Below are 14,549 nucleotides of genomic sequence, written 5' to 3'. Positions count from 1 at the left end.
TAGAAAGAAGCTCTGTATTAAAATAACATCCAATATTTTTAATATTGCTACAGTATTTTGGCTGCAATTGTACACGCATTCTGAGTTCTTTTACCTACAAAAAAATCCAGTATGTCAAGAGCAGTATGTGATTATTGAACAGAATAAAACCATCTTACTTATCCCAGAAATCTTCTTACTTTATCTGTGATCTGAAGGAAGCCACGTGATACATTCAACAGTTATTTATTCTGCTGTTCTTATAAAGAGACCTGTAAGATACAGACATTCCTAAATTTCCTTTTTTCTTATCAAGTACCACATGTACAGAAGACTTTGGGCAAGATTTCCATATATTCTGCAACTAATACACCAAACACATTTTCAAGTTGATTATTTTTACTAATTTACTTACACCCATCACTTAGAATTCCATGAGACCAATGACCAGTGTCATGCTTAAGAGTGCCTTAATGCTTTCAATTGTTTTTAAATTAAGAAGCCTTTAATTTGCTCCAGCTAAGCTCAAATGCATTTCCCCAGGCAAATCTCCCATGCTGCATCTACAAGACCTTTGGTACTAACAAAGTACAGATAACACAAGTACTGCTGCTTTGAACAACGATCTAAAAAATTAAAATGCTTCTCCCTCAGTGTGTGTTTACAAAGATATTAGCTACTAAAGTGACCTACTGTGATTGTCCCACTCTAGAGCTTCTCAGCTGTTAGCTTGGTGCAGTTACCACAACAGACCATGATAAAAAGGCTCACCAAAGTGACCTCCACTGCTCATTTCTTCCACTCATTTTCACAGTTGCCCTGCAAGGGTTTGCACAGGGGGGTGGGGCAAAGTGCAAAGATGCAGCACAGACAGAATGGCTTCATGTTTCAGGGCTGCTTAACAGTGACATTTAGGACATAAAACTTCACTATCACGCTGGAACTCTTGAGTCCTGAAGTTCCTACTCCAACAAAAAGATACTTAAACCAAAATCAGAGTTCTTTCCTGCCTTGCCAAAATCACAGTGCTCTCATTCCATGACAACAGACATCATCCCTAAGCTGTGTGAGACCATTTGTGCTGTGCTGCCCACTGGGCATTCCTAGGTGCTTAAAATACCATAAAAGAACAAGTCACCTCTCCTGCTCACTGGCTATACAGAAACAGTTACTTTGCTCACAGCAGCTCGGTGGGTGATGTGCCATGAGCCTCCTAATTGTGCTGGCTGTAACAGCTACATCCACGGGGGCAGGAGTTTTATGCTAGAAATTAGAAACAAGACTGATTAGTTTAATCACAAATTGGTATTTATTGAATGGTTCTACACTCAGTACAGAGATACAAACCATGCCTCAGGAAAGCTCACAATCCAAGGGACGATTTACCCAACACACACCAAAGAGAAATCAGAAGTTCACATTCAAATGGAATTTTGGAAGTTTTGTTAACATTTAGGTTAGACATAATAGATTCCAAGTCATAGAATCAGAGAATGGTTTGGGTTGCAAGGAACCTTAAAAGCATCATCCAATTCCATGCCCTGCCACAGGCAGGAACACCTTCCACTATCCCAGGGTGCTCCAAGTCCTGTCCAGCCTGGCCTTGGACACTTCAGGGATCCAGGAGCAGCCACAGCTTCCCTGAGCAACCTGTGCCAGGGCCTCACACCCTCAAAGAAAGGAATTTCTTCCTCATATGGAAACTCAATCTGCTCTCAGTCAGTGCAAAGCCATTCCCCTTGTCCTGTCACTCCATGCCCTTGTCCAAAGTCCCTCTCCAGGCCTCTTGTACATTCCCCTCAGATACTCTCTAGTTTATCCACTGTATAAAACAGAACTACAGCATCAACTACAGAATCAAAGCTCTCTCAACACTCAATGCCTCAATCTTCAGGCATTTTGTAAAGACCCTAAACCATCCTTTTATTTACAACCCAGACCCAAACAACAGAATTCCAGACCTTTCCTCTATGTCAGACCTTGCCTGCAGTCAATTCCAAACGAGTCTTGTGTACTTTGTCTTGTGTACTTATTAAACTTTCAGGGCTTACCTGTACGACACACCTCTGCTCACTGAAATCCCTAGAGAACTCCCAAAAAAACCCCACAAAAACAAACTCCAAAAAGACCCCCCCAAAAATACCCGAAATAAACAGCAACCAAAAAAAAAAAACACCAAAAAACCAAACAAACAAAAAAAAACCACCCCAAAATACCAAAAAAAAAAAACCCAAAAAACCCACACAACTAAAAAACCCCCAAAAGCCACCTTCAAAGCAGAACTTACATGGGAACCATACCTAAATTTACCATATATTTCTGTCAAATTAACACAATGGTCCCCACGTTGTTGCCTTTGGTCAACCCTGAGAGATCCCTTTTAGCTCACAGGGAGCACTGTCAAACAGATGCTCATCACTCTGAAATAAAAAATATGGATCCGTTACTATAGAATAAAAGTTATACATCCGTATTACCATAAGCCGCACAACAAATTCTGCATAATATGCCAAAATGTAAAACTAACGTTAAAACATATGGTTTTATCATAGACTTCGGCCTGTAACTACTACTTATTCAGGTCAAAGCTCATCTCTAAGACAAAAATTCCTCAAAGGATACCGGCAGGTGCAGGCATCCCGCCTCGTAAGGCCGCACCTCCAGGACCACACACTCCAGCACTCCCACACACCTCCCAAGAAAAGCTCTCAATCTCCTCCACCCAGGCCATCCCTGTCCTTGCCGCGTCTTCCTGCAGAGGGAACCGTGGGGAAACGCTCGAGGAGCAAGAGCCGCTCACGTTCCCTCCCCACACGCGTCACAGGGATGATGAAGGGCGGCGGAGCTGCGCCCTCCCCCGCGGGAAGGCGGCGCGGGCCGGCAGCCCCTACCTGCACCCCGGGTGTGTCTCTGTGGGGCGCTCGGGCCGCCCCGGTGGCTCCGCGCCCTCACGGCGGGCGGTCCCGGCGCCTCCATGGCGGCCGCTCCACTTCCGGCTCCGACCAGGCCGGCTCCTGCGACATCACCACCGCAAGCAGGGCCGCCGCCAACACCCAGCGACGGGGTCATACCGCCAGGAAAAGACGCGGTGCCGCCTCAGCACACCTCAGGATGAACTTCCCGGCCGCTCCCTCCGCCGAGCTCACGGGCACTCCCGCTCCTCCCTCTTCCCGCGGCCTAAAATGGGAAAGAGCCGCGCATAAAATGGCGCCTGCGACGCCGCGGTCGCTGCGCCTGAGCGTCGCGCGCGCCGGCTCCGCCCCCACCTCCACCGACCTTCCCCCTCCCCGCCACCGTCCCGCCCGGAGCCAATCACATCGCCCCGTTGGCCTTCCGGTCCCCGCCGCCCGCCAATCCCGTGCGCCCGTGGCCTTCCGCGGCCCAATGGGAGTGCTGTCCGCGGCGGCCCAATGCGCGCGGGGCGTCGGGGCGGCGGCCAATGGGAGCGGCCCCGCTCCCGCCGCTTGTTTATTGGGGCTCGCGCTGCGGCGCGGGGCGGGTCCGCGCGCGCGGGGAGTGGGGGGGGGAGGGGGGCGGGAGAGCGAGGGGGGGGGGGGCGGAGCGGGGGCCGCGCTCAGCCGGGGCCGCCGCCGTCTGCGGAGGGGCCCGGGCGGCGCGGGGGCTGCGGAACGACGAGTTCGCAGGTAGGAAGGGACGCGCGAGGAGGAAGAGGAGGATGATGAGGAAGAGGTGAAGGAAGAGGAGGCGGTGGTGGCGGAGTTGCGGCTACCGCGCCGCCGTCCCGGGGGAGGGGACGCGAAGCGGCTCCGGGAGCGGCGCTTTAAACCGCCCCCCCTTCCCCCCGCTTCCCCTCCCCCGCCCCGGGGGAGCGCACGGGCGCGCGCGCCGCCCCCCTCACGGACCGGGACCCCCGGGAGCGGGACCCCCTAACTCTGTCCCGCTATCCCCGGGATCGACCCCTGCGCTCCCTGGGCCGGGGGGCTGCGGCGCTGCCTCGGGGCTCGGGAGGCACAAGTCCGGGAGGAGGAGGGGGCCCGGCGGGGCCACGGAAAGTTCAGAGGGGGCCGGGGCGGGTTGGGGGGCGGCGGCCCCTGAGCCCCGCGGAGCAAATGGCGACGTGACACACACCGAGCGCGGGGCCGCCCGGCGGGAAGCGGCGGCCGCGCTCCCTCGGCGCGGCCGGGACGGGCGGCGGCTCCTTCCCTCCGTCCCTCCCTCCGCCTTCCCCGGGCTCCCTCCGCCGCCCCTCGCGGGGAGCCCCGCGCTCAGCCCTCAGCCTCCCCCGCTCTTGTTTTGCAGCGTTTCCCGTGCAAGGAGAAGTCCTGGAGCTGGAATCGCTCACATAACCCTTAAAGATGAAGGTAGGCGGCTCCGGCGGGAGCGGGGATCGCCGCCCTGTTCGCCCACCGCTCTGGAGATTTTATTTTTAATCGCTCTCCGCTTGGGCACGGCAGCGGTGGGAGAACGCGGGGCTCGGTGCGTGCTGTGAGCGCTGTTCCTGCTCCCCGGCGAGGTGCGGGTGATTTTAGGCTCTCACCGCCGTGCAGGAGCGCTCGGAACATCCTCATCGCCTCGGAGTTGTTGTTGTTGTCCTTCGGGCTCCCGTCTTTAAACGCTTCCTGTATCAGCAGCTGCTATGGCAAGTTTGCAAAACCACATCTTTTGTCCCGCCTTTGCTGTTGCCGGTTTGCTCGGTACAAAGGCTCAACAATTGCAGTATAATTTACAAAACTTTTCCTTTTCCCTTCGGAGCTGAATGAAATGCCGAGTTAAAAAAAAACCAGCCCGTACGCATCCCATTTTATTTTAGATTCTGCACCCATTTCCTGTCTTTTCAATGTGGTAATTTTGTCCTTGTTTATCAGTTGCAATGAGCACAGTAAAGTGAAATGTTGAGTACTAAGGTCTAGGTTAAGGAAAACGTGATGAATATTTCTCTTGAAAAATGCTCAGGCAATTAAGTTTTGATAAAGGCATTCCAGGAAAGAAAAATACTTGTTAATAACTGTTTGAAAGATTGCAACAGATTTCTCTAGAGGTCTCCTTTTAGTCACCAGGAAAGAAATCCTATATATAGAATGTTATAGACTTAATTGTAAGTGTTGGGATGACACCAATCTCAAACATTTTAAATAATCTGTGCCATTGGATTGCTTATAGCTGAAAAAATACAGCTGTCTGTTATATTGCCTTTTTGCAGTTGAAATGTTTTCCTTTTGTATAGAAACTACTTGAATTAATAGTGGCTCATTGGCTTTGTTGCCCTTTTTATAAGCAGATTTCCCAGGTATCAATGAATACCTTCAAAAACATTTCTGGGAGAGGCTGACAATGAATCGACAGGAGGCATGTGTCAACATTAGTGACAAACCAAAACTTCCTGGAACTTGTTTGTTGGGTTTTCTTTTTCCCTTTTGAAGAACTTTGTGACAGCAATCTCAAGGACAGGCACTGTTTATCAATTAAAAGTCAACAGGTTCAAAAGTCTAGGTGTAAAAGGAAATACATAGTGATGCAGCTGTAACTATAAATAAGAGGTAAAGTTTGGTTTGTGTTTTTGTTTCCCTCTAGGCAGCAGATGAGCCTGCCTACCTGACAGTGGGGACTGATGTCAGTGCCAAGTACCGTGGTGCCTTCTGTGAGGCAAAGATTAAGACAGTGAAAAGGCTTGTGAAAGTCAAGGTAAGTGTGCTGAGGCTGCTGCTGATTTTGGTAAAGCATTGTGCTGAAAGGGCTGTCACAGGAGATCCTACTCCTGAAGATTAGAAAACCTTCATCACTTCACTGCATGAATTTTAAACAACACTTAAGTGTTGGGTTTTTTTTTCATGTTTTGTTGTTTGGTTTGGGATGAGGGATTTTTTGTTTTGTTTTTTTTCTTTATATTTGGGGGAAATGCTGTTTTTTATTATATTTTTAGTGGGATGCTGGAATAAAAATGAGCTTTCTTGCTCTTTCTTTCCTGATTGCATTTGTCTTCTGTTTTGAATGCATCAGTTTGCCAGGAATAAGTTTTGATGTCACAAATACAGGATTATGGCTTTACATGAATAATAAGGAGTAAGAGCAACCTCTTCAGAAGGAAAAGTTCCATTTCATACCAACTGACACCCTCACTTTTACAGTTTGGAACTGAAAAGGCAATACAAAAATAAGTCAACAACAAGAGACATGGCAATAATTTGTTTTTTAGGCCAGGTTTTAAGCAATTCCCAGGGTAATATTTAGTTTTGGGCATCTTGACACAGCTTTTAAAGCAGCATGCCCTGGCTGTGGCTGAATTTCTGTGCGTGGATAGTATTGGCACATAGTATTCATTCACATTTGCAGGGCTTTTACCAAAACAACGAAAAGAAAAGCTGTCATTTTGGTCGTGTAATACTGTTGTAAATGCCACTATGTGAGAATAAGAATAAAACATCGTTAAATGCAAGTTAAAACTGAAAGTAAATATGGAAGTTGTTGTTCTTCTTTGTCTTGTCAAAGTCTTCCCACTTCCTACTTTAGTCTCTGCTGTCCAAGATATGTAAATAAGGCATTAGTGACCAAAAATTCCCAACAAATTAAGGTGAAAGCTGCTTTTTGTAGCTATACATCCAAGCTTTTGTGTGCTTTAATGCTTATATCAAGTAGAACAAGCTATAAGCCTCTTCTGTTACAGATATAGATCCTATCACTTTTATCAGAGTGCTTTTCATCAATAGAAAAAAATGTAATTCAGATACTGGAGTCTTTTGCCTGCTCTTAATGAGTACTTAAGGAAACTTGTGTTCTTTGAAATCTGTGTTAATGAGAAGCTCTGTAGGAAGCAGTGTGCAGGTCTGACAAGCTTGATTTTGTCTGCATCTTTGGTCTGGTAGAACATTTAGCCTGTTAATAGGCAGGAGTTTCTTTTTCTCATGAGAATCAGATGCTTTATTACTCCATGATAAGATTTGGAATTACACGAGGCTGCTGTGACTTGGTGGAAATTCCTGTCGCTGGCTCTCAATTATATTATAACAATAGAAGTTTTAACAAGCTAAGCCTGATACTGTAATTAAGAGTGTGTAGGCACACCCTGGCACGCTTGCCAAGAGTGCAAAGAGTCCAAAACGGCCGGTAGCCTTTTCCTGAGCAGCAGGACAACCTGTATTCATCTCTCTGCAATTTTTATTTTCAACTTTATATCAGCATAAAGTACATTTTTAACCTGTGTGTTAATACCGACGCTTTTTTTTGGCATGCCACTGGTGTCACGTTTATAAATACAGCTACAGTGTAGTCTGTGCTTGGAGGATAAATGGGGGAGCCACAGAACTGGACATCATTATCAATGCAAGCTCCTGGAACTTTTGGTTCCTGAAAAATAATAGAAATTTTGGAATTTTTAAAGTTAAGCTGCATAGGCTGATGTTCACTCTGTTTCCTCACTGTTCCCTTCTAGAATGTAGGGTTTTTAAGGGAAAAGCAGAGTTTACTTACACTGTAACTGATCCTTATTTTCATCACATTGGTACTGCTCCACATCTTTGTTAGAAAAACTTGCTCAAGGCAGCAGAAATGCTGTTATTGCAGCCAGTTTGGTGATTTTTTTTGTTACATTTTTAATAAAGAGAGGTTTTTATTTTGGCTGTAGTTTAGTATTTAAAGTGTTGTCTGTGAAATGCTACAGTTGAATCATAGAGAAGAAAAAACACTGCTTAATCTTCTCATCTGGAAGCCCAGTTCCAGGTTTGCCGTGGATTGTGTCAAATTCTAAACTCACCTAAAAATGTATTTTCTTTGCTTTGGAATGACTGGTGTTTGATTTGCCCTGTTCTTTAATTATGATGTTTCAGATTAAAAATTAAATGTGATACTTGAGGCTTCCTGTCAGTAAAACTGGCCATGCCAAGTGTTTTCTGTTGAGTAACATTTGAGTCTAACTGATAATCTTAATGTGGATTATAAGATCTTTATATATATGTGTGTGTTTGTGTGTGTACATTTTACTGTGTTTTTTTTGTGCTGTTAAGAAATCAGATGTGTATTAAAAATTCATGAATATCTTTTAGGTGGTCTTGAAAGGGGATAACTCAACTCAGTTAGTGCAAGATGACCAAGTCAAAGGACCTCTACGAGTATGTATATTGCATGCCTTCTTTTGGTGGTCACATACATTTCTAAAACTCTTAGATTTTGATATTGTTTAGGTGAGTACCTGTTCTTCAGGATTGAAATCAACAGAAGGAACCTCATGACTTTAGATGAGATGGGTTCTGAGGAATTAGTCTTAGTTTTTGTAGCTGTTTATGCTTCTCTGTGTAGTGTACTTGATGCACAGTTTTGCCTGCACAGGGGGTTTTGTATCTTTTCATAAGATACAAAACTTCTTATAAATAATGAAACATTGAAACTTCTGAGAAGTAATTAACAACTTGAGTGCCAAGCCATTTTCAAGCCCATTAGGCAAGAGTAAATACAATTACTCAGTGTTTTAGAATAGTTGATCTATGTTATATAAAAATATGTTTGTTTGTATTTTCATTCTGTGTAACAGTTGTGAACTAAAATGCAGAGCTGTGTTATAAACACTGAATGCAAATAGAGTTTTTCAGAGAAGGTCATCTTGCTTGTATTTGTCTTTTCTGTGTTGCTCCTGCAGGAACACCAAGGCTGCTGCTGAAATTCTGATCTAGCTGACAGTAGAACTGTCTTTAAAATACAAGACATAGTAGCAATTAAAAGATTATCACTAATGAATTCATGACTTTAGATATTTGTTTTCTCTTGGCCTTCTGTTTCTTGAGGTGATGAAGTCATGCTTAGATGTTCTGAGTTTCTCAGTGCTTTAGTGTCTACTTGCAGTTCAGCCTTCCTGTTGAAGGACCTTTGTTCTTACCTGTGCAGTAATTAAACTTTCAAAGCAGCATTTAGCTAAACTGAGTCTTAAAAAGTAAATCCGGCTTGCTGGGAGGATCAATGTGTTTTTCTCAGTTTTCTGAGTGGGCTTCCAGGTAACCTTGAGCTGCTCCTTGTTGCAGGTTGGAGCAATGGTTGAAACCAAAATGCCTGATGGATCTTTTCAGGAAGCAGTTATCAGCAAGCTGACAGATGCCAGTTGGTACACTGTAGGTGAGTGGCCACGTTTCATTTATGGGCTGTAATCTTTGAACAGTGTATTTCTAATTATAGGTAACAATGTCAATAATTACATCTGGTAGTGCATGATCTGAGAGTTTTTGGAGGGGACTTTTTTTTTTTAAGTTGTCCACATCTTGATTCCTTTTCTGTTTCAAGCAGGATAATAATTAATTGATGTTCAGGGAGGCTTTTGCATGGGTAGTTGCAGGGTTGAATAATCAAGTTTTATTTGATGCAATGTACCTGTAATGATAGCGGTTGCACTCACTGAAATTCAGAATAATTTTTGCAGATTTTAAGGCATAAACCTTGTAAGATCATTCTTCCAGTTGAAAACCTGTGGCATGAAATGAATGACTGAAATATGTAAGCCTCCTTGCACTGCATGCAAGCTTGTACACAAGGAAAACACAGATAGTATCAACAGGAGACAGAATCTGTTTCTTTTTAAGGGAAGAATCAGCATACCACACAAGAAAAAGAAAAGAGGAAACGATGTATAATGTGAATAGCTGTTTCCTTTAATAAAATTTTCGAATAATGATCTAAAGTGAAATAGAAAACTACTTTTCTCCTCATGTTGGAGGTTCATGTGGTGTTCAGGTATTGAAAGAGAAAGTTCAGAATGCAGGGTCAGTGAAATGTCAGTGTTGAACAAGAATTCATTGTAAGACAAATTTCCTTATTTTCAATAATTCCGATCTCCAGGATTTTCTGAAACCACTTTAAGAACAGAATGACAAAAGTCAGCAACATTCAAGTAATAGTAGATAAACAAACACAACAGGACAGTGTTTGAATCAGAGAGCTTTGCAAGGAACCATCCTTTTTTTGCACGACTTTCTTACTGCAGTGGAGCCTTCTATTCCCTAATAGTTGCCTAGAAGGAACATGCTCCTGTTAATTGTCCTGTACATGCTACTCTTGGGCATTGCTTTGGAGATTAGTACTTGTAAATTTAAACTCTGTGCTTCTCATTAGCTGCCTTGGGTACCAAATGTATTCAGCTTTACTTCATGTTCTTCCATCCTCTTCTTGAGGATTCCTGTGTCCTATGAAGTCTTAATTATTTTGGTTCATTAACCCCTTTTTAAGATTTAAATAAGCTATTTTCAGTAATTCAGCTTTTCCTTTGCAGTAGGTGAGGTTATATCGTCTTTGGTGGGATCAGGATAAAGCTCTGCAAATAATTTGGAAGGATTTATCACTTTATGATTGTTATTGTTAGTGAGTGCTTTAACTCTAAGCTGGTTGACAAAGCTCGCTATTCTTTGCTTTTTTCTTCAGGATTATAACATTGCTGTAAAATTGTAGTGGATGTCAGGTCAGGAAGGAAAGGCAGGATTATTTTGGAGTGCAGATGATTTAAAATCGACTTAGTTTAGTACTGTGATGTGATATACTCGAGGTGGAACACAGGACCTTTAACTTCTCTATAGATTTTCAGAAGTTCACCATTCTGTCACAGAAGTGATAGGAAACAGTCTTGCACTAACAATTTCATGGTTTATAAGTTAGCATTTTAATTGTAGAACTCCTAACTTATTTCAGTTGTCAAGTAGCACTTTCAGCTAATTCTGTTTGAATTTGGGCCAGAAGACATTTGTCTTCTTACATTTGACATGTGAACTTAAAATCCCTTGTTTGGGGGGTGAGTTTTGCTTGTGTTTTCTTATTTTTCTTGTTTATTTTCTTTATTTTCTGCCCTTTTCTTTAGAGCAGCGCATTTCTGCCAAAAAATCTTTACTTGATGAGCAGGAAATTTGAACAGTGAATAAATGCTCTGCCCTGTATTAATGGATTGTTGTTTATATTTAACAACTTGCTGAACTCTTCCCAATTATGTAAGAGAGAAATCATGCATGCCATGATTTTTACTTCATACATTTTTTAAAGTGCAATTCCTCAGAAACTTGAAGCAATGGATTAATTAACTACTGTAATTTTCTTTCCCCAAATGATGTTTTTTGACAGGCAGAATGGAGAAAACAAAATATGTTTTCCATATGCACACGTGTTAAGACTGCTAGGATTTATATAATTTTTTTTGTAAATATTTACAGCTCAGGGGTGATTTAAATAACCTTACAGAAAATGAACGTGCAGAGCTGTTACATCGCTTTAACTATGAGAATACAATTGTAATTGTTGGATTTAGATCTTAGGAAAGTTTTTGTTAGTTCTTTGTGGTGGGTTGCTTGTTGGAGTTGAAAGCTCAGGTAACGCTGACCAGAGTAAGCAGATGATCAAGTTTGCATCTTGGTTCTTCTGCAGTTAAAACTGGGAAAGTGTTCTAGGTTGAGTACAGGAATATTGACATGTGAAAAAGAAGCCTTTCTTTAGCCTGCTGCTTCCATTGTGTCTTTGCAGAAAGTTTTAGATAGATACGAGGTGTATATTTGTGTTGTTGGTAAACAGTTGAGTTAGTTGCTTTTTAATAGCTGGTGAGTGTGCTGCTCCACAGCCTTCCTGACTGATGCAGTCACAGCTGAACAGCTGAGAGGGAAGTGGATTAGAAGACTCCAGGTTTACAGGATGCCTTCCTGAACATTTTTTATGGAAAGCACAAGGGAAAGCTTGTAGTTCAGTAGTTTTGTGCCTTTCCCTTACTATTTATTCTCCATTATCTAACATCTCTCTCAGTGATCTAAAAGCAAACTGATCTCTGGCTAGTGAAACCAGTAACATATACAGGCAAACATTTTCAGAGTATTAAGTACAGATATGTAAAAAATGCACCAAAACAAACTGCCTGCATGTCTAGCAAGAAGTGACGACGCTCACTTTTGCATATCAGTTTCTCTGTTTCATGTAGGGATAGAAAGGAGAAAAGTCACCTGAAACAGCTTTGCTTTGGTCAATAAATTGAACCAGTGGAAGTGCTGAGTTTGCTATAATAGGCTGCTTTGCCACCACTATAATGCAAGAGCCACAGTGATGATCAGTTTGTGCATTTCAACAGTATCTCCTGTTTATTAATGATGTTCATATTCCCAGAATAAACAACGATTTATTTTAGCTTCAACAGAATTGCTTTTTGACCCCTTTTTATGTGATAATGATGTTAATCTAGCCATGTAGTCCTACTGAACTTTTAAGCTGCCATTTAGAAATACTTCTGAAATTACCTATGAAATTCAGCTTTTCAGTATAAGCAGGTGAAGAAGAAAAAGTTGTTTGGAGGGGAAGTTTGAAAGTGTCTGGGAAATGTCACTGCACAAGGCACTCCTCAAATCCAAAGTGATGTGACACTAACAGGGGTTTAAGTTCTTTGGTTTACAAATGGCCCAGCTGGACCTGATGATTTTACTAAGTGATTCAATGATTTGATGATGTTTGTCTTTAGAATGCAGTTATCTAAACTGAACTTCTTTAATTTACAAATTAAAAGTGCTGCATTGATGCTTTTGAAGTGCTGAATATATTGTTAGGTGATAATTGCATAGAATTAAAATGGTCTGTCAGATCTGCTTTAGCTGAACTAGGTTTGAATTACAGTTTACTGAGTGTACTATCCACCTGATTCTCTTTTAACTTGCAAAATGCTTCAGGTAAATACTAAAATAATGTCTGAAATAACTGAAAAACAAAGAAACCACAACCCAGACGACACCTTACAAAGTGCATACTTGTATTTTCCTCCTCTCACACTCTGCTTGGAGTCTTACAAGCCTTACCAGAATTTCAGAAAACAGAAATCCTTATGTAGGTGTTCTTTGGAGAAACACTTTTGTATCACTTCTGTACAGAACTAGAAATGATGTAATAGATATATAAAAGTGAGAAACAGGATTTCATTTGAGCAAGCATCTAAGAGTTGCTGTTAGAATGGCCTGGTTTATATTGCCCTATATCATCTCTCCTTTGACAAAACTCAGGTCAGTAATCTGTGTGTCCTTAGGTCTCTTTTCATTATGTAATATAAATAATTTCTACGACTTTAAACAAGACTAAACAAAACCAGATCAAATACATTGAGTCTTGTATTTTGCTAGGTAGACTAATGGGAAAGTGTTTCTAAAGACAGAAATAAAAAACATGTATTGACCTTCAGTAATGTTTCCTCTGAAATGAGTAGGAATTAGGAGAGGGAAACAGTGAGAGGTCTTTGAGGTTTCCAGCAGACTTTGCTGTCAGCTATTAGGATTTAATGTACTGTTCAGAGTGAAAGGGAATGTGATTCATTACTTTTTGAGACTTACACCTTTCAGACACTTCTGAGGCACCTCAGTGAGCCCCCCACAGCTCTGCTGGTGACTTCTTCCTCTCGTGTAATCCTGGTGGCAGTTTCCAGGAAATGCTGAGTTGATGTGTGCTGAGAGGAGTTAGATTATTCTGGGTGATTATTCTGGGAATGAAGTGTAGTCTCAGCCACCAGCTGCATTACTAAACATTACTGTGGTGAACTCATGGAAATTAAAGGTACTGAGGGCTTGATTTTAGTCACCGTGCATGTTCCATGGATTTTTGAAAATTCTGATTCATAATGTTGAGGATATTTATCAGCAAATGAACCAACATTGATGTCCCAGGACTTAAGGAGCAGGGTTGCTAACAGGAGCTATTTATAGTCACATTTGCCTATTTTTAGAAGTTTTCTTCTGATGCTTTGTGGAGAGATTTATGCTAAGACGAAGAACAGGCTTGGTCCTGGGTTCACTGCAGCTGTAAGTTCTTATTCCAAGGGTGATGGGAGCTCTCAGTGCCAGCTGAGTCCATCCTTGCCAGAGCTGTTGGTTTGTCCCTTCAAAGCTTGACCAGCACCTGCCCTGTGCTGTGTGCCAGGCCCTGCTCTGTCTGCAGGGCTGGTTTGACCAGTTCCCAGCATCCTGTTGAGTTCCACGTGGAAGAAGCATCATCTCTGGCTGGGCATGTGTCATCCAGGAATCCAAAACCACGGGTGTTTGCCTCCACTTGGCTGGTGTTCTCTACCCACCATCAGTTTGTTCTTTTTAAAATTCCCTTGTGTGGATTTTGAGGAAACCCTCTATTTGTTCAGAGCCCTTCCATGGGATGTGTTGTTTAAATGCACCTGTGGCACATAAAAATGCTGCAGTAGCTCTGTTGGCTGCTCTCTGCAGAATCTAGAAAAAAAGAACAGCACTATGTGTTGTGTTTACATGTGTTTAGGGAACAGGTGTGTAGAGGAGCAAGATTTTATAGTGAAAAATAGTATTTTAACAGTGGAACCTTGTTACAAATCAACTGCATAGAACCTTTGCTTATTAAACCACCTTTGTTACTATATGAACTGAGCGTTAAAAATATTATAAAATTGTGTACAAACAATACTCTAGAAAAAGCAAGGAGGTAGATCTTTTCTCTAGTCTCTATGTGCAACAATAGTGAGATTAGCATTTCAGAAAAAGCAGTTTCAGCCAGTAGACTTTTGTCTGTGAGGTGATAGTTTTCTGTGAGTAGACTCAAAGGCCACTCAAACTTCCCTGCTTTCTGGGATATTTCAAGTACATTTTTGTAAGAGGAACTTGGGCTCTTGTAAAATA

At 42.6% G+C, this 14,549-nt stretch overlaps 1 protein-coding gene across 2 annotated transcripts in view; it reads left to right on the top strand.

Moving 5' to 3' along the window:
- The first annotated feature begins 3,540 nt into the window (after positions 1-3,540).
- ARID4A (AT-rich interaction domain 4A) overlaps positions 3,541-14,549 on the top strand; it is a 46,736-nt gene continuing 35,727 nt past the window's right edge. For both annotated transcript variants that reach the window (XM_062495762.1, XM_062495761.1), the window contains exons 1-5: positions 3,541-3,623; positions 4,240-4,301; positions 5,512-5,622; positions 7,977-8,042; positions 8,946-9,036. In XM_062495762.1, the coding sequence (XP_062351746.1) occupies positions 4,296-4,301; positions 5,512-5,622; positions 7,977-8,042; positions 8,946-9,036 (274 nt within the window). In that variant the 5' untranslated portion in view covers positions 3,541-3,623; positions 4,240-4,295. The remainder of the gene's footprint in view (positions 3,624-4,239; positions 4,302-5,511; positions 5,623-7,976; positions 8,043-8,945; positions 9,037-14,549) is intronic.

The sequence above is a fragment of the Cinclus cinclus genome, chromosome 6, assembly GCF_963662255.1.
Source record: "Cinclus cinclus chromosome 6, bCinCin1.1, whole genome shotgun sequence".
NCBI lineage: Eukaryota > Metazoa > Chordata > Aves > Passeriformes > Cinclidae > Cinclus > Cinclus cinclus.
The sequence above is the reverse complement of the archived record's forward strand: the minus strand, read 5'-3'. Positions and strand labels throughout refer to the sequence as shown.